The sequence below is a fragment of the Agelaius phoeniceus genome, chromosome 1, assembly GCF_051311805.1.
Source record: "Agelaius phoeniceus isolate bAgePho1 chromosome 1, bAgePho1.hap1, whole genome shotgun sequence".
In the NCBI taxonomy this organism is placed as follows: domain Eukaryota; kingdom Metazoa; phylum Chordata; class Aves; order Passeriformes; family Icteridae; genus Agelaius; species Agelaius phoeniceus.
The window spans coordinates 137555345-137575216 of record NC_135265.1 but is presented as its reverse complement, the minus strand read 5'-3'; the positions used below and the strand labels follow the sequence as shown (position 1 = coordinate 137575216).

Sequence of the window (19872 nt, the reverse complement as noted above, 5' to 3'; positions counted from 1 at the left end):
CACAAAAAAAAAAAAAAAAAAAAAAAAAAAAAAAAAAAAAAAAAAAAAGGAAAAAAATTTCAGCTGCAGGTGGAGAGTCCCCTATGGCAGCTTTTGGAGCACTATCAGTGTCACACAGGTGTGGGGACAGCCTGGCTGCCAGCCCTGCCACCACAGCACAGCGAAGGCTCCTCTCTCTGCAGGGCCAGACACACTCAGCAGCTGCACACTGCCCCCCTGACTCCGACTGCTCCAGCAGAGAAACAACTGCTGGTTGTGTTCAGGGCAGCATTGCAGGGGTGGGTTTTTCCCCCTAGGAAAACTTTGACCTGTAATTATGCAGCAGTACAAATAACTGCAAAAGCAGGCATAAGAAAGCATAGGAAAGCTGTGAGTTGACAGTGTATAGTGGGGAGATACAATCCATTTCACCACTTCAAAATAAAAGAAAATACTTAAATACTTTTTCTTCAAAATGAAGAAAATACTTAACATAAATAAATACCAAAAAGCATGGACAATGTAACAGTTACACACAATATATATATATATGTTTTTTTTTTTTTTAAACCTTGCTTCCCATAACACATATTTCTACTACAGTGCAACATTTTATCATAAAAAAATCCTTCCCAGGGACTTACAGTAGCAAGGGTGTACAAGTTGGGGAATGTTTTTGTAGGGTAAACAGGTCGCATATAAGGAGAATGTGTACCACAAGATCCTGAAAAATCAAATGCAAATGTGAGGAAGCAAAGCTCTTAGACATGGAAAACCAAACAAGAGAAAGTAATTTCTGTGACTCAAAATGATGCAGAAACTAGTTAAATTTTAACTAATTTGAATGAACTTTCTGCTGCTTAACAGCAGTCAGCAGTAAGGGCAGTAGTAAATCTATTCATGCACTCTTTGTACTTCACAACTGACAACTGAAATAATGCCTCCAGATGACTACAGAACCAGCTATATTCCCATAGATTGTTTTTTTTCCTGAGCTAGTCTCCATCTGGAGTCATTGGAAGTGTCTTTTTAAGTAAAACAACATGAGAAAACACAGGTTTATTTTAAGTAATAAATACACCAAAGCTGCAGTTTCACACTGGGCTTTGTGGCCTCAGCACCGCCCCCCATCATAGAATCATTTAGGCTGGAAAAGACTTTCAAGATCATTGAACCAACCATAGTTGGCTACACAGGGGAAAAAAACCAAACACATTTCAAGGGTACAGGCACACACAAACCACCATGCTGTACAGAGAGGCTCAAATATTCAGTGCACCCAGTCCTCCACAAACCCAAGGGGATGCCCATTGCCAGGAGGATGAGTGCAGGACATGTTTTCAGCCAGTTACCAGGCATCCAAGTACAGCTTCTGCAGCCACTTATCCATACTTCTGACATTTCTGAACCAAGTGGAAAATTTTGTGGGCACCTACCAACTAGCCTGTAAGCATGTATATGTATCATGTACTAAAGATGAACTTCTTTGCTGACAGAACCACATAAAGGTCGCTGATTCTGAGCAGCCTTTCCCAAAGCAGCAGCTGGGGATAATGTGCTGCATTATTCAGGGTGCTTTCAAGTCACCAGTAGATACCACCTAATTTAAAGGGGACTTCTGCCATTTCATCTCCACGCTGAACCTTCTGTTGCTCAACAAACAAAGAAAGCAATTGAGCTGCAGGAGACTGTCTTTCATTTATTGACAGAAAATACAGGTACTCACTCAGTTTTTCAATATTGGGCATGACCTTGTTCCCCTTCTTCATATATGATGCACGGAAACCATCCACAGAAAAGATGATCAAAGGAGGACGAACAAAGCTAAAGACAAAAACAGCAGGAATATAAAGCAGCATTTCAAAATTTTAGTTTTTTTAATTTCCACTTGCTCACTGAGCCTCTAGGAAATCCAGAAGTTCAGTTATTGTATAAACTATATACCTACAGTCTTTTACACACTTAACAGATCATGAGAAACTGATAATCCTCACACTTAGTAACAGCCAGTGCTCACTCACAGCCAGTGAAAGGGCTGATATCCAACATAAAAGACATCTTCCCTGAGCTGAAAAGATATAACCCATAAAGGCAAATGCTTATAGAAGGTGATGGAGAAGGAAATTTACCATGCACAAGTACTGAGTCCAGCACACAATCTCTAGTTAAAAACCACGTCTCATGATTGTTGGTCTTCTTTCTCAAACAGAAGTCCATGGGGCATTTGGAGCATGCTCTGTGAGGCACAGTTCATTCTAACATACTAGAGATGACAGTATTTCTTATCACTTTATTACTTTTTGAATTTACTACTGCCACTGAAAGTCAAGTCCAAGCAGGCAGATACACGCCATGGATGGACACACCTGGACTTCTAATGTCATCTGCTGCAGGGATTAGCAGCTGTCACTGTCACTAGGAGAAGCATCTCCAAACTACCCTCCCAACAGCACAGGCTGAGCTGCAACCCAACACAGCACCAGAGCAGATGCTTTCCTTTGGGGATAATAGTGAGACAAATGGTTTCAAAAGTTACTTACTTTCTCCATATTACTCATATGCTCAAGTTCCTCACTAAGTCTGTACCCCACTGCAGTTTAGAAATCCTTTCATTTAAGAGCATAATGCTAAAAGTACAAAATTATACTTAAAAAAAAAAAAAAAAAAGAACAGCATGAACTGTGCTCACGTATGGCTTAACCTGAATTTTACTGAAAGCAGAACAGCCTGGGCCTTTCCACTGACTTCAGAGGAGTCTGGCTACCTTCCCTCTGCATGTAAGTGAGGCAGGCAAACCCAGCAGCAGGTGATTGAAGACCAAGAGTTCAATATCATCCACCACTACTCATCCAGCAGCACAAAGGGAAATGCATGACAATATTATGAGCTTAAATAAAGGCAAATACATTACAGTATTATGAGCCTAACTTTAGAAATAGTGAAGCCCAGGAAAGCATCCAACCCACAGTTATTCAGCCTGCATGACAGAGCCAGTGCAGAAATGTGATGGGCAGAGGTCCAAGGCAGAGCTGGGGACCACTGGCTTTGCTGCATTTGCCTTTCCAGATGCAAGCAAAACAAGCACTTACCCTGCTGGACATTCAGGAGCCTTTATCTCTTCACAGTCATCATCCACCCAGTGGGTTTCTCCTACCAGAAAAGTCACATTGGAGTTTCAAAAACAAAAAAATACAAAATTTGTGGATACAGCTACAGGTTTCACAGAAAATATATGTAAAAAAATAAAGTCTAGCTCCAGTTAATGGACTGACTTGTCATACTTCCCATGAGTAATGAGAATGTCTTTTCACAAAGCTGAACAAGTGACCTGGTTATATTCTATTCAACAAAAATATCCAAACTAGCACTTCTACAAGAAGCTCTTAAAACTGGAGTTAAAAGTGTCCTTTTGACCGCAGGAGACAGTGGTAATGCTTTAGGCACAGTGGTCATCTATTTAATTTTTTTTATTTTTGATCCGTCAAAAACAGGTAGTGCTGCTTCTGTCTGTGAATTCCCACCCTCCTACCATCAGTTCTCATGGCTTCATGAGCTGATTCAGCTGGCTAAAGGCATAGAACAAAATTCATTCTGTGGAAGAAAAACAACTCTAAATAGTTTCCAGCTGGCTTAGAGAGGGGATCAGCTCATGGATCAGGTGAGACTCAAGCTAAAAAAAGCATTAAATACTCTTTCAGAGCTACATTAGTTAAAATTACTTTGTGTAATCAACTATTTTCTTAAGGTTTTCACTGATGAATGCTGTCTATAGAGTGGGTCATGACTTGCATTTTTACAGATCAGTTGAAAAAAAACAAATTATTAACTAACAACCCTACTTTCTGAACCTCGCACTATTATAGGAACTGCAATTCAATTAAAAGAATGAAACAAAAAACATCATAGAAAAGACATGCTGGAAACGTGTGCTGCAGTAATTCCAACTGACCATGACAGGAGGTGGATGGACAATTTCCAAGGGGAAAAAAAACCCAACACACTATCCTCAGATGGGCAAAGGCACAAATAAAGAGGAAACACTGCTCTCACATAAAGCTTAGTCATGTCAGAGTTCCAGGGTTGATGAGATAGTTTGTTATTACCCAATTAAATGAAGATTATGTACATTAAAGCTCTGTTTTGACCCCTGTGAGAGGAAGCTCACGAAAAAGGCAGGAACTGCCTATATCTATACCAATTTATACCTATATCTATACCAATTTAAACTGCCTATATGTATACCAATTTATACCTACAATCTATACCTAAATCTATACCAGTATTTAAGTGGTCTCAGCTTCTGGTTTATTTGGGAAAGGGAAGGACAATCTACAGGGATTTGTTGAAAATTACACACTCCATTTGGATTCCCAACAGCAAAACCCAAGTAAACAAAAAGACCCATTTTCAGTGTATGGATGGATCTGGACAATTACAATTTTGTGAACACATGCATTTGTCCAAAAATGGTGAAACAATTTCAAACTGTAACCCTTGCCCCTGCAAAGTTAATGAATGAAAAAACCTAAGAACTAGGTAAAATACAAAAGCAAAAACCAGTAGAACTCATTACCAAGGACCAGAAGGCCTGCTGTCCATGGCAGACACAATAGACAGGCATCCACGCTCTAAAAGAGCAGAGCAGTGGATGGAAATAAAGTCCTCAAAGCCCATCCACCCACCAGGCAATGCGGGCTGTTCTGCAGCTGTTCTGCAGCCATGGTGTGTCATGGTCACCTGAAGCCCAGCAATAGCCCTTGCAACTCCTCTTCCACAAGAAACAGAGCCTGCAGATATTAGGCCAAGTGGTTTGAGCAGGAGCTTTTGTGGTGGGGGCGGAGAGAGGTCTTTGGGACAGAGATAACATATCTAGGAATGCTCCGTTCCTTCTCGGATCATTAGATACCCCTGCACTCCCTGTGATGCAGAAAAACGCATCTGAACACTTTAGAGCTTTGCTTTAAACTCTTCTTCACCCACCTCCACCTCTTCTCTTCCTACCATTACCTCTACAGGCAAAGATAACATCCTTCAACCTATTATTTACCTCTGCTAGTGCCCAGAAATTTACAAATGCGATTCCCCACTTCCCCCACCTCCTAAAAAAAAAAAAAAAAAAAAAAAAAAAAGAAAAAATCAAAGCAAAACAAGGAGAGTTCCTCTTTTAGATGAAAACTCTTTACCCTGCCTTCTATTGGGCTTGGAAAGATAAGAGATAGAAAGACCAAAGACCTACCTTTGCAAACGACTTGGTAATTAGTACAACAATCTCCTCTACTTAAGCAGTCTTCAGAGCAGTGACAAGCATTGTCATCATTCCTGGTTTCTCCACAGCGATCTTTGGTACACTCCCAGCCCCGAGCTAAAATATTCAGTGTAAGCAAGAATGAGAGATTGCAATCAAAACAAAAAGTATTCATTCACGCTATAAGGAAAACGCTCTAGTCGTTAAAGTAGGTACTGTCAGCCAGAAATAAAAGCACCCTCATCACTTGCAAGTGCAGGAGGGCTCCTCCACAAACACGTGTGTGAGTATTTCTGCTACCCTCAGGTGTTGTACTCCAGGCTTTGTACAATCTGAATGCCAGAAAAAATGTGGAAAAGAAAAGACAAAAAAGGATCTTCACAGATAAATGGTGGAACCTAAAGCACAAACTAAGAATTCCGGTGTTTCTTGGGTAACGTTTGCTTTTCCTCACAATTACTACAGTCCTCTGTTCAATCCCTAGGAAATAAGAAAGTAGAAAAGAGACTACATCGATGCAAAGTGATGCCTTACTCCCACCATCAGTTCCTCACCCATAGGGCAGATCCAGCACCAACTTCAAGGATATGAAAAAGCAAGAGCTGTTCTTCAAGGAAAAGCATGGCATGGCTGCTGTGAGAACTCCATCTTCTCTTCTTTTGCAAATGAATTTAAGATCTGGCCTGTGTAAAATAGATGCTCTCTCAAGGGTAGTACATTGCTTTGGAACAGGGCCTATGGTTTTAAACATATGGTTTTCCACAATAAGGCCTACACAAGAAACTATAAAAATCACTTTAGACAACATGCACCCAGTAACACACATCAGAGTAACGTCTTTTATCCCCTTTTCTGCTTCATTTGGGGCTTTTTCCTATAAGTGTGTAATATTTACAGATCACACATGTGATAATTGCCGGAATAACTAATTGCCTGTGGGAATATATGATCGCTAGCACAACAGCCCCAGGGGCTATACAGTATCCATGTGCATATATGAACATATGTGTCTGCTGTGGACAGGAGGGTAAGGAACTGAAATTGTGCCCTTTGGTAGCAGACATCGTGCTGAAAGTCCTCAAAAAGAGCCTCTTATTCTGCAGCCATTTACAGCAGGGGCAGAAGAGCATCAGCCTAAAATTCAGAAATTTTTGGCCTGGAACCAAAATTGGTTTTCATACTAGATTAGCTCACTCTTTCTTGGTACCAATCTATGAAAATTATATAATCATAAACAGAACTGAGGAAGTCAGGACTTTCAAGCATGGCCCATCCATGGGCACTGATATTTTTAATCATTACACTTTTCTTCTGGCTGCTTATTAAGTATATTACTTCAATAAAGCAAGAACAAGTTCAATGGCAAAAATAAAAGGCACCTGTGTCAACTCTGACCACTGTGCAAACACTGAAGGAGATGGATACAACTAATAATTTAAATGCACCATGCTAAGAAGTAAAATACAACTCATGTCCCTCTTTGAAGTTTTCCTTGCCTATGACTCATGGAAAAAAAAAAAAAAAAAGCCCAAACCAGAAAATGAACCTATTGCTATATTTCCATCCCCCAGGGTCCAACGAATTGAAGTCAAATGATTCCACCAGCGCAGTAATATGCATCCTAACACCTGGAAATCAGGATCTGGGGCATGGGTAGCAAAACCTGACTGTCCCCTGCTCCAAGAGGACCCGTACCCCTTAACGACCCCAGCTTCCAAGGCACTCTCTCAAGTGAGCTGGAATTGCTCCACTATTAAGTTAGCTTCCGGGATGAAAAAGGATGGCTGACACAAAATGACCAATATCCAGTTTTTACCATGGCTTTTGATTGTAAACTAGAGGTCAGATGGGTGCCTGAACACTGATTATTGCTTTTAATTTTGTGTCAGAAGATCTGCTTTTCAGTGTGGTATGAAGAGTACCATGCTTTTTCTGCTCCTCACAGTAAGGAGCAATAGGTGCACAGTCCTGCTGCTCCTTGCAAGGAAACCTGGGCTGCATTTTGGGCTGAGCTGAACCTGCCCAGCCAAAGCAAGGTGAGGAAGAGATGCAGGTTATGCCAAGGAGTGCTGGTTTATCAAGCAGGTCCTGACCACTGGCAGAACCCAGGTGTCAGCAGGGCCTAGCAGTGCAGGGAAGGAGACCCATCATACCTGTCTTTAAGCACAGCTCATCAAAGTCGAAGCAGCAGCTGTTGTAGCTCTTGCACAGGTTGTCACAGCGGCAGCCAGGAGGCTCTGCCTCTTGAAGTTCAAAGCATCTGTTTTTGCAGGAGCCAGAGGTATTGATCCAGGGGGAATCTGACAGGACTGTGCGGAACAAGAAACAGGGCAACATCTGTCAGGCTGGCAAGCGATGGGACAGGCAGCTCAGCCCTGAGCCACTCCAATGAGCAAGACCTCGGATGCTTGCTCTGGGAAAGGGAAGGGAATGCAGAAGAATTGCTCAAAGAAACGAAACAAAAAAAGAACAAATTCAAAAAAAGTTGTTCTTTTGGGGAAAATAAGAGGAAGCAGCATGCTGTGATAACATCCTGCAAAGAAACAGCCCTGGCTTTACCTCTGTAACAATCAAGAGATCATTAGCAGAAATGTATTGAAGTCTCCAAGGCCCCATTCCAGGAGCTGTAGCTATTCCACAGAAGCAAGCCTTTGTTTTCAGAAACCAAGTGACATTTTCATGGCTGGCTGGACAGTTTACATAGGAAAGGACTCCAATTAATCTACATGCAGACAGCAGGACTTGGTCTGCTACACTGGAAGGTGTCAAATCAATGTGAAGTGTGAAAGAAAACTTTAAAATGCTTTATAAATTAATGGAGAAATAAAGTAAGACTTCTTGATGGGCTTTTGCAAAGCACTAAATTATAAAAACTTTTAAAAATACAGAAGTATTTAAGAAATCAATAACTATTACATATATAAGTAAATGGAGGGCTGCCAGTCTGCAAATCATGAATAATGTATTAGACTTCAATAATCTATTTATTAGTAAGGGTCCTTAATGTCAAAGCTGATATATGTCAGCTCTTTTCTCAAAACTTACTATTTTATACACTTCATATATTTTAAAAGTTTTTCTTGTAGGAGAATCCTACATAACAGCTTATATGAAGCAGGAAAATTGTGTGCTGTTCTCTAGGCTTAATTGTATTTTATGAAATAAAGTAAGGAATGTATGTTTTCCTTTAAATATAGAGGTGTTCCAAGGAAAATTTCACAATGCCTTTTGTTCCTTGAGAGACCTATTAAAATTAAGTATTTGAAATTGTCTTCTGTTTTGTTTTCTTTTAGGCCATAGTTTGGTTTTGGGTTTGGCAAACCTCACCATGATTAGGAGTATGACTTTTAGAGGACTGACGCAATGGCACTTTTGGGAAATACTTGCTCTGATATTTTCTTATGTATTTTTCCCCCTACACTTTTACATAGCTGAGAGTTTAGTTTCCACATAAACTGAAGGGAAATCTCTTCCCAAATAAGATGGCATTAAGTGAACACTGTGGAAATGGATGGAAAAGATGATGAAGGGGGAGTTTGGAGGTGACACTGTAGCAGCTGATGTGTCACCAGCTCTCATCCCATGCACTACTGCTCCACCATTTGCCTTGGAGTGGCACTGACTGGACATTAGCACAAACCACCTCAGGGAGTAAACCTGTCAGAAAATCAGTGCTGCAGCAAGATCATAGGTAAGAAACCCAAATGTACCATGGTTGCAGTTGTGGCTCATAGCAGGTTCAAGGCACACCCCTATAACTGCTGGAAAAGGTAGTAGCAGACAATTCCATCTTTCTGGTTTTGTGGGGTTTTATTTCAATCAGGTCAGCAGTGCTCAGGGTGAGAAACATCATACACACAGTGAAGTTTCACTCTACAGGTACATACCCTGCAGGCATGCTCTTAGTGAGCCATTAGGATTCTGGCCATCTGAAATTCCAAGGAGATAGAGTGTGCATCTATGCTGGCAATACACAGATCAGTATTTTCTTTGCTTACATAAGTAGGTGACAAATCTATGCTAGAAATCAATCACATGAGAATTGTTTCAAATCATGTTAACACTCAAATTTCCAGAGTTATGAAGCTGTGGTCCTTATTTTTGATGACAGCTCTTTCCTATCAAATGCTTCTGAAAATCTACTATCAAAAAATATTTTCATGTTATTGAATCTCTTCCGCTACTTTCTTTTTTGGAAGGTAATATCTAATCACAGATCCAGTAAGCTGCAAATCAAAGGTATTAGAAACTTGAAGGTACTACATACCAGCATATAAACCAAACCTTTACCTGGACATTATCCTTTTAATTTCAAAGGGCAGAGAGGGAGACCTTTTCAAAGGGCCAAAAAAACCCCCAAAACCAACACATCAACATGTGTTTAGGAAAGAGAAGGTGTAAATCTGACTGCAGATTATGTAAGAGACAATTAACTGCATTCTAGGAATGCCTACCTGTTGTAAAGAACAGCTCATTTGCACCAAAAACCACCCACAGAGAAGCTGTGCAATCTCAGAGCTTGAAGATTTTGAAGAAGAGCTAGGGATCTAGAAGATCTGTCAGAAGTACTTCTGTAACAACTGACCAGGTCTTGGGATATGGAGGTCTACACGGCTGTTCAGAATCCCTTCTAGCTCCATCTCCTACTGCAAGAAGGGTTTCCATATAATGTAAGAAAGGTTTAGCCTACCTACCTTGTCTAATTTTTTCACATCTCTTGACAACCACCTCATTAGTGATGTAGCAAATTATCCCAAATCACTTCCCAAATTCAAGTCACACGTCCTAAGTCAATGTAGGACACTTTCCATATGGCAGCATGAAAGAGAACTTGCTGAATTTCTCCAAATACATTAAGATCACTCCTTTGTTTCTCATGCTTGACCTTGCCTTTGCAGGCAGACCATGATTTTCAGGTCGTGCACAAAGCCATGGCACAGGTACTGCTGCATGCAGAATAGTTTGAAAATATGTCATCAGGAGCTCTCTCCCTGGTGAGCACTTTCAAACTAACAAAAACCCTTGTATAGAACAAACTTAGACAGTTTAAAAATCCTTTTCAAAATTCCTGCATCCCTCCACAGCTCCTGCAGCCAGACAGTGCAGCAGGCACTGGGACCTCAGCCTGAAGACCCTTCCTTCAGTATTTCATACATAAAGATTCTCACACTGTTTTCCATCCATTCCTTTTATTGCCACTAAGTTCAAAACAGCCATCTAATTGTCTTCTATGTCATAGGTTAGAGAGCAAAGCTGAATAGGGCAATAGTGCCTTTGTGATTCAGTTCAAGAAAGCTGTTACATTTCCATTTTAAAGGTGTTATATTATCTTAGAAAGTGCCATATCGAACTATTTCTTTTGATTCTGATTAAAAGGTTTAAAAATAATGAAATCAATTTATTTGCAGTAGTGTTTAAAACATGATTACACAATATAGACATGCTTACAGAGTCATTATAAAAAGGAGACTACCTAGTAAAAACTTGCCATTTTGGATCCCATATGGAACAACCAAATACTTAACAAAACATCTGGAGTGCTAGTTCTGCTAGATAATACGCCTATTATGAACTTGCTTTTCATCTTTACAATGAGTTAAATCCAACTGTACCATGGTTGTAAGGGAAGTCAGGTAAGGGAAAAATACAAGTGTTCCAACAGAAGAAAAGCATTACTCCATTCTTAATTGCATGCTTAAAACTACAGTGAGAAGAGAGAAAATCCACAATGTTTCTCCTGCTAAAGCATTAAGTTATCCTACTGTGATCAAGAACCATGCTTCAAGAGATTACTAAGGCCATTTTCCATTCTTCAAGAGATTACTAAGGCCATTTTTCCTGAATTGCTTTAAAAGATGGCTAAGAAAATTCATAAAGCAAGTAACTTACAAAGACAAAGTTAAGGAAAGGTGTGAGCTTTGGTTCTTTACTGTATCTTAAAATTTTGAGTAAAAAATTTATTTTGAGTAAAAAATTTAATTAAAATTAAATAATTTGTTGGGTACAAATATTCAACATGTTAAGTGTATAAAGACATACATCTGCACACTCTAAAAAGAGAACAAGAAGGCGTGGTTTAGCCACTGTGGTGGTACTTTGGAGTGAATTTGCAAGGGACTAGGAAAAAACCATGAAAATTTTGGCTCACAGCAGAGTTCCATGCTAGATAAAAATGAAAATTTGCTTACAATCATGGCATACCTCTGGAGAAATAACAAACTGATTTCTACAATAATATTTGGTAAAGAAAGTGTTTTGCCAACATAAAATAATTAATTCTCAACGTCAAGACACTTGGGAGCAAATTAGCTAAAGAATAGTGATGTTGAAAAAGAATTTATACTCATTTTTTCTGGATATTTCACTGGACTTCTCTTCTAATAAGTATAATTGGAACTCATGCAGTTAAGAGTGACTAAGGTTCTTTGATCACAGTGCTTTCAGTTTGCTAAAACCCTGTACATCTCCAGTGTAACTTTTTACTGTTTATATTTTACTGTGACTCTACACCTTTATGTTTTGCTATAATTTATTTCTCCTGCAATAAAAGTAACCAAGCTATATAAACACAGAATGGACAAAATCCTCCATTACTTTGTCTCTCATTATTGCACCCTTGACTGGACGACTTCAATGTCAGGTGCTGGGTCAGTCCCACCTGTAAACAAATTTTCAATATATTTCCAAAAGTACCCAATCTCCCGCCCTTTTCAAGAGATCCTGTGTTTCTTCCTACTTTTCTGGAATGCTGAGCTAATCCTCCTGCTATTGGAAGGAGCACACAGCGACTGTTCCCAGCCCTGGAGGTGTTGAACACTGCTGGCTGGCTCAGCAGGGTTGGCACTGATCAGCTGCCATGGGACCCCAATATCAGACCTCTGGGTCTTTAGGAAAAAACCAGCTGAGCTCTACCCTAGACAGTCACCAGTGAAAGCAAAGCAACTGCCACTCAGGTATTGAGCACTTGAAATGCAAATCCTTCCCATCCCTATTACAGACACTACACATCTGTTCTACAGTTAACATCCTAGAAGATTTTTAGAAATTATTTTTCAAGCAATTTTTCTTTTACTGCTAAAAAGATCAAAAGCAACAGCCACTATCTTCTTGATTACCTAAAATGCCTCTACTCAGTGACCAGCAGCCCTGACAGTGGCTGTGATTAGACACCAATTCCTCAAAGAGGGAGGACAGGAGGACACAGATACATTACCAGGAACACAAGAAACTCTGGCCACAGCAAGCAATTTTATAATTAAACTTCACACGCTATCATTACAGACAGGCACTGCAAATGAAACCCTTTCACTTCAGTTACATTAACCAGCTCTAAGTCAATGACCGCGAGTTTCCCTTCTCCTGCCAAAGGAACAGAGACACAACTCAAGCCTGCTTTTTCTTGAATAAAAAAAGACTAGTTGTCTGGTTTATACATTTTTCCATTTGGACTATGCTTGAGCTCACAGAACCCTATACTGCCCCACAACACAAATAACAGCTCCTCCTGCAGCATGTTCTTGCTGTCTTCCGAAGAGTAAAAGTAGCAGGCGTAAGAAAAGCAGAGGACTCGGTGACAGCACATCTGCACGAACACCTGCTCTCCTCTCCCAGCCCTCTCCGCCGTCAGATGTCTGCCGTCTACTGTTCACAAACCAGCATGACCTCAGGAGCCACAGAAATCCCAAAAGCTTTTCTCACCAGTGCCTCTTGAAAGCACTAATCAAGTTTCTAGAAACCGCTTCAGTGCTACCAAAATAAATCCACCACCCTTAAAGCCATCAGGGAGTTTCTCTTAGCGCTAGAAAGAAGCTGTGCAGAGTACAAAACACAGCAAACACTTCACGAGCTGAGGAGACCAGTCTCTGTGAGACTGACAGTGCTTAGTCCTAAAATAAGCTAAATTTTCCATAGTCACATGCACACAGAGCAAAAGTTTAAGTAAATAGGAGACCTATAGGTGAGTCCCAAAGGTCAACTGACTCGGGCTCAGTGAGTTATTTATTCTTCTCTATATCCTACAGGGAAAAGGAACAAGCAAACTACTGTTACAGAGTAGGAATGGTTTCTAACCGCAGTCTATAACATAAGGGTATATGGGGATGTACAATTTATGTCTGTTACTGTACCTGAGACCGGGCCCTCATCCCATTCTTCAGATCTCCTAAATCGATTTGCTGTAAATCCCATGCAGACATTTACTCCAAAGGCAAAAGCAAATAAGGATATAACCTGCAAAAGTAAAACAGCAAAGTAAGCAAACCGTGCAAGAAGCAGGACTTTTGCACTAAGAGCATTATGCATAAAGGGCGGAGATGGTCCTCAGTACATTGGAGCTCCCTAGCACTGCAGTTCCCATCACTGGAGCAGCAGCTGACAGCGTCACCGTTGGAGAGTAACACAGACCAGAAGGGGTTTATGAATAAAACATCTCTTTCTGGAGCTGAAACGCTCCTTTTTGTAGGAACTTATTCGGAATGAGAGACGGGCTACTCCTCCTCTAAAAGCAAACACGCTCCGCTCCTCTCCTCTCCTACCTGGTGCGAGTGGACGCAGCCCTGCTTAGCCATACCAGGGAATTCTTGAAAAGCCTGCGCCGCCGCACTGTCGCCTTTTTTTATAGTGAGCGCAGAGCTCTGTTTGCTCGGGGAGTTGAGGCTATTAGCTACGAGTAATCCCACCTGGTGAGGTTGACAGGCTCGTGTGATTTGTCCAGGGGGTGATTTCATCATGTTTCACTCACAAATCGCAGCTCCGAGTGCAAGAAGCTCCAGGCATCATCGCTCGCTACGCCCTCCCCCCAAACGCACACCCGCGCGCTTTTATGTGGTTTCCTCTGGCAGAGCAGGGCTCGCTTGTGCCGCTGCGGCCAAGAGCTGTTCCTGCTCGTTTTATTCTCCTCACAAAAGTAACATGCTTAAAAGAGAAACCAAATGCGGCTCCATCTGGCTCTGAGAAGAAGAGGGGGGAAGCTGGCTGGGGGCTGCGCACTGCAGATCTGCCGCTGCCACCCCCAAAAGTGGCCCGGCCGGTGTCAGGTGTGGCAGCCCCAGGGGCTCGACCCGGGGCGCGCCCGCCCCGCTGCCCTGGCACGGCCGGGCGGGTTTGGGGCTCGCTCTCCGCGGCTGCCCCCCGAGTTCCGCACTGCGCTGCCGAGCAGGGGCCTCTCGAAACTGGAGACACCTTCAGAGCGGGGGCAGGGGGGCATTTTTCAACCGTGTTCGCCCGGGCTGCTGTGGCAGGGCAAGGCTCGTATCGATGGAAACACAAGCAGTTTCATCTGAATAGCTGGAAACCCCAGACTTCCAGAAAGGAAGGGAAGTGACACGTTCCCTCTGCCCCACATTTCCCCATTTTCATCAACAACAGAAAACTTGGCTGTTTGGATAAGCACTTTTATTTACAAAGCAAATGATAATGCTGAACAGAATTACAGTTCAAATCAGTGGATTAAATGTTATTTGCCAAGGCAAATTATTTACCACTGTAGTTTGCCACTTTTTTTTCTCTGATGAAAGCTTCTTTCATGAAAGTGTTTACTAACAATTACATTTAAAGGGACAGAGTCAAGGTTTGTAAGCCCTCGGGTGGACTGAGCTTCCCTTGGGACCTGTCCCATATTCTATACTGGCATTGAAAGACACAGTACAGTTTTCTTTAAAATATTTTGCAGTATTAAACACATACAATTTTGAACTTTGTTTAGAGGCAACTTTTACCTGCTGAAATAACTCCCCCACCGTGTAGCTTTACAAGACAGAGTCTAAAAATCCCTTCTCTTTGCTGCCCAAGTGTCAGCCTGCCAGCCTTTGCTAGGACCTGATCCTTTTTTATGCAGTCTCTTAACCAAAAGTGGCTCCATTGTGCAGCTGCAACTTTGCATTGCAAGGCTCAAGGCAATGTAATTAGCTTGAAAATTCCTACACAAGGACATTGTATTCGTTTTCCTTGCACAAACTGAGACTATGTATTCAAGACCCATCTTCTAATGTTCACTTTATCACTATCTGGGCTGAAAAAAAAAAGAAAAAAGTTGCAATAGGCACTACTTTTCTAGCAAAAAGCTGTTGTGTTGAGGTCTAAAGAAAAGTAATCATCAAAGGCTTTACTATAAAATTCTTTGCCCTTAGCCTCTGGTATATCCTGTGGTCAAACAACTTCATGCCCAAACACTAGGTTAAGTGCAGCAGTGTGTGCACAGCAGAAGGGAAACCTGAAGTGTCCCAAATGAAACTGCTAACAGTGTTGCCTATGTATCTTAACTAATGGAGCTCATGGTTTCAGAGCAAAATACGGGAATCAGCAGCTCCAAGCTCTCCTCCAGGCTAGGACCTTCGGATCACCAAGGGACTCAGGCAAAACACAACGGACTTTTCAAATCAGGTGGCCAATTTTGTGTGCTCAAACCAATACATGAAGTCTCTGAGATGCCCTCAATTTCACAGCCTTTGCCGTTCCTGCATATCTTCCTAACACACAGGTCCTCAGTTTTTTTGGAGAGCTCCTACATATGTTAAAAATGGTCATTCAGAAAAAAAACCCTTAACAAAGAAAACCAAAAAATACAGCTTTATGAATGACTTATACCAATTTAAACATACATATTTCATTCTTCCATTCATGTAACATCTCTGGAGCTTGTAAACTTCACAATGTGACATAAATGGAAGAGCTTATTTTATGTTTCCTAGTCCATGCTACAAGTATATTAAATTAATTAAGCTCATTTGTAATGTCCTTTAGAACTATAGATGATGACTCTGAAATGGCTAATCTTTCTCATCTGTGTTATGTAAGACATTTTCTAGTAGCTCTGAACTGAACACAGTCAGATGCACAATGTTCTTTTTGTCACAAGGATTGTGCCTGAAGCTATCCCACAGATTCAAAAGGAACTTATTAGCATAAACAAGGTCTAATGATTTTGTTCAGGAAAAATTTCACTGTTGGATTACTGGCAACTAATTTTTCAGCAACTAATTGCCATTTTACTAATCAGAAAAGAAAGGACTAAAGCTGAAATAATGTATTCCTGGCCCACAAATTCAGCAATTCAGTGGAAGTTTTAAGGCTTAAATGAAACACGTTAAAAAGGAATTTTAACAAGATCATCAGAATATGTAATGCCTCTTCCTCACTTTTTGTGTATAAAAATTGTCCTTTGGCTTTTCAGGCTTGTATGATTACAAGCCTGATTGTTTAACACGGGTTGCAAAGCTTACAAGGAGGCACCAGATGGCGCCTCACAGGAGAGGTTCGTGCTGTTCCATTTCCAGTTACAAACATTCACAGAGTCGCAGAAACATTTAGGTTGGAAAAAAGCATTAAGATCACAGAGTCCAAACCCATGTCCACCACTAAACCACGTCCTTAAGTGCCACACCAAAACGTCTTTTAAATACCTCCAGGGATAGTGACTCCACCAGCTTCCCTAGGCAGTTTGACAACAATTTCTGTGAAGAATTTTTTCCTAATATCCAGTCTAAACCTCCCTTGCTACAACCTGAGGCCATTTTGTCTCATCCTGTTACGTTTGCTTGGAAGAAGAGAACAAACTCCACCTGGCTGCAGCCTCCTCTCAGGCAGCTGTAAATAGTGATAAGGTCTTCCCTGAGACTCCTTTTCTTCAGGCTAAACAGCTCCAACTCCCTCAGTTTCTCCTCATCATGGGCTCCAAACCCTCCTCCAGCTCTGTTTCCCTCCTCTGGACATGCTCCAGCTCCTCAATGTCCTTTTTAAAGTGAGGGGCTCCAAGGTGAACCCAGGATTCAAGGTGCAGCCTCCCCAGTGCCAGGTCACTGCCCTGCTGGCCACACTGTTTCTGATCCAGACCAGGATGCTGTTGGCTGCCTTGGCCACCTGGGCACACACTGGCTCATGTTCAGCCACTGCTGATGAGCTCTCCCAGCTCCTTTTCTGCTGGGCAACAAACTGACTGAGGGTGCCCTCAACCCCCTTGTCCAGGTCATCATTAAAGATATTAAACATTACTGACCCCACTACTGAGCCTTGGAGACTGGACACCAACTGGATTTAACTCTATCACCACTCTCTGGGCCCGGCCATCCAGGCAGTTTTTTAATCCAGTGAAGAGGGCACCCATCCAGCTCATGAATAACCAATTTCTCCAGAAGAATGCTATGGGAAGTGGTATCAAAGGCTATTCCATAGAGTTAATATAAGCAAAGCAGTACTTACAGTCTTACATAAACTCATTTTTCTTTTGCAGTTTTTCTAATGAGAAAAGGAATGCAGAGAAATCAAGTATGCTGGCTGAGTCAGAGGTTGGGGATGGAGTGGACTGCAATAAAATGAGCCTTTTTAGCTACTCGTGTCAACTTTGCACTGGATGCTGGATGTATGGGGTGACTGGGGGACCAGGTGAAAGCCTCCAGTAGGGTTGACAGCAACATGAAAGACAGAAAGGTGAAGGACTTCTTTATAGCCTCAGAACTCTCATCCACCTAAACACAGCATCCACATATAGTTGTGGCCAAGAAAAACAGTCAGTTGACTGCACAAAATAGCAATTTCAAGGAACAAAACCTTTGGACAAACCATAGAAATTCAAGTTGTATCCACATCAGTCGTACTCAGGTATAAGCGCTGGGAAACCAAATGAACTTCCAACAGTCAGAGTGACCATGGGAAGAGTTGAGTACCTTGCTGAAGACACCCTGAGTCTTAACAAAGTCAGAGAGGCACAACATATCAAATAGAGCTGATTTCTGTGTATAAAGAACTTTAAACCACGTTTTAATTACAGACTCAGAGAATGGTTAAAGTTGGAAGGGACCACTGGAGGTCATCTAGTCCAACCTCCCTAATCAAACAGGATTCCCTAGGGCAGACTTCTAACAATGGTGAATATATCCAGAGAAGGAGACTCCACAGCCTCTCTGGGCAGCTTGTTCCAGCTTGCTCCAGTCACTCTCACAGTAAATAAGTTCTTCCTCACATTCAGATGGAACTTCGGAAGGCACAGGACTGACTGCTGAGGAGCTATGCCCTCTGCTACCCCATGAGCCTGGGGAGACCCACAAACCAGGCTGTGCTCACATGAAAGTACACCCTCCTCACCGCAGTTTCTCAAAACACCACCAGTCTTCAATTATCTGTCTGCTCATCACTGCCCCGAGGGGAATGGTATGCAAATCATAGTGCCTGGTGCCCTGGAGGGCTGTGCTGAGGATGACTTTCTTGGCCAAAAAGACCCATAAAGCAGTGCCAGACCCTCAGGGACAATCATGGACAAATTAAAGTCTTCAAAATTGCAGTTTGCTGCAGCCCAGCCCCTGAAGCACCAAGTGCCTTAGGCACATATAGGCCCATCAGCATTTCTGAGCATTTTATATAATGCCTGCAGGGTTCATAGGGCTGGAGGAAGAGCACTCAGATACAGCCAAAACTCACTGAGTACCACCAGCACAGCACGTTGCACCCCTCCTCACCTCACCTCACCCTCATGTACGTGTCCTGCTCAAAACACAGGGACAGTGAGTTCATGCCTGGCTGAATCTGGGTTCTGCCTACCCAGAGACAGAAGAGGAACCACTGGCCAGGGGAGGACCCAAGTCCCTGTCTCTGCTTTATTTATGTAAAGTGTTTTTATACTCACTGGGATGACTGAAACGCTGGTGAGCAGGCTGGTGAGAAAAAGGAGGACATAATGCAGTAGAGAAATAAATTTTCTCACACCCCAGATCAGATACAACAGCTTCAGTGGTTCAGTGAGGGTTGTGGATTTGGTGACAGCACTGCAGCTCCAGAAGCTGCCTGTGGAGAGGTCTCAGCCCAAGTGCCCCCTCCACACACAATCACCATTTGTGGTGGCACAAGCAGAACAAGGTTTATATGCCAGGTTATGTCTTTTAGCAGGAGACCTAGGTCAGCTGGAAAGAGAAGAGGAGTTTTCAGTGACCTGAGAAAGCTTTGGGTGCTTGTCTCTCTCCCAGCAGTACCACAGCTAATACACCACCCACTCCAAGGCAGGGTATTTCACCTCTCACTGAGAGCCACACACGACAGTAACAGCGTTAACAGCAGTTCCATATCTGTGCCATCTTTAAAGAAACTAACATATGCCCAATTCAGTTTCTGGACAATAACACTATTATGAAGCAGCTCAAGCACTTCACTAAAATGCACTTAGAATTGTATTTCTTATGACAGTCATATATAAAAATTCTAGCAACTGCAGAATAAAAGCTGTTCAGTGATGAAAAATCTTCAGGGAGAATATGAAGGAGTGAAACATGGAGCCACAGGGCCCATATGTGTTTTTAGCACAGCCCATAAAAGCTGTGTATTCAAGTCCTCACTCTTGTTTTCCAGTGCTTGCTATGGGTGTCACAGGTGCCCATTAACAGCTTTACATCGGTCTTTTTCAAAGAGCTGTAGATTTCAGTGGTGTGAAATCCACCCACCTACCCCCCGGACAGCAGTCTGGAGCTTTCAAGGGCCTTGCATGGTACCTTGCATATGCCACACACAATTGTTGTTAATTTATTTGAATTTTACAAGCGATACAACCTATTACATCCTACAAAAACCATAGACTCTTTAAAATAATGAATTAAAGCTAAATGAGGAAAAAATCCAACCAAAACAAAAACAAACAACAGTGAAAAAAGCTAAACAGAGACCAAAAA

At 41.9% G+C, this 19872-nt stretch overlaps 1 protein-coding gene across 5 annotated transcripts in view; it reads right to left on the bottom strand.

Annotated features, from left to right (window-relative positions):
* Positions 1–19872, bottom strand: part of ENPP2 (ectonucleotide pyrophosphatase/phosphodiesterase 2) — a 72334-nt gene that overhangs the window by 43233 nt on the left and 9229 nt on the right. The window contains exons 1-7 of one of the 5 annotated variants that reach the window (XM_077188360.1): positions 13759–14059; positions 13351–13453; positions 7378–7533; positions 5216–5341; positions 3069–3129; positions 1706–1803; positions 624–703 (exon numbers count right to left, since the gene is read on the bottom strand). In XM_077188360.1, the coding sequence (XP_077044475.1) occupies positions 624–703; positions 1706–1803; positions 3069–3129; positions 5216–5341; positions 7378–7533; positions 13351–13453; positions 13759–13953 (819 nt within the window). In that variant the 5' untranslated portion in view covers positions 13954–14059. Of the gene's footprint in view, positions 1–623; positions 704–1705; positions 1804–3068; positions 3130–5215; positions 5342–7377; positions 7534–13350; positions 13454–13550; positions 13666–13758; positions 14060–19872 lie in introns of those variants that run through there. The other 4 variants (XM_077188365.1, XM_077188363.1, XM_077188371.1 and 1 more) reach the window with 4 other exon arrangements.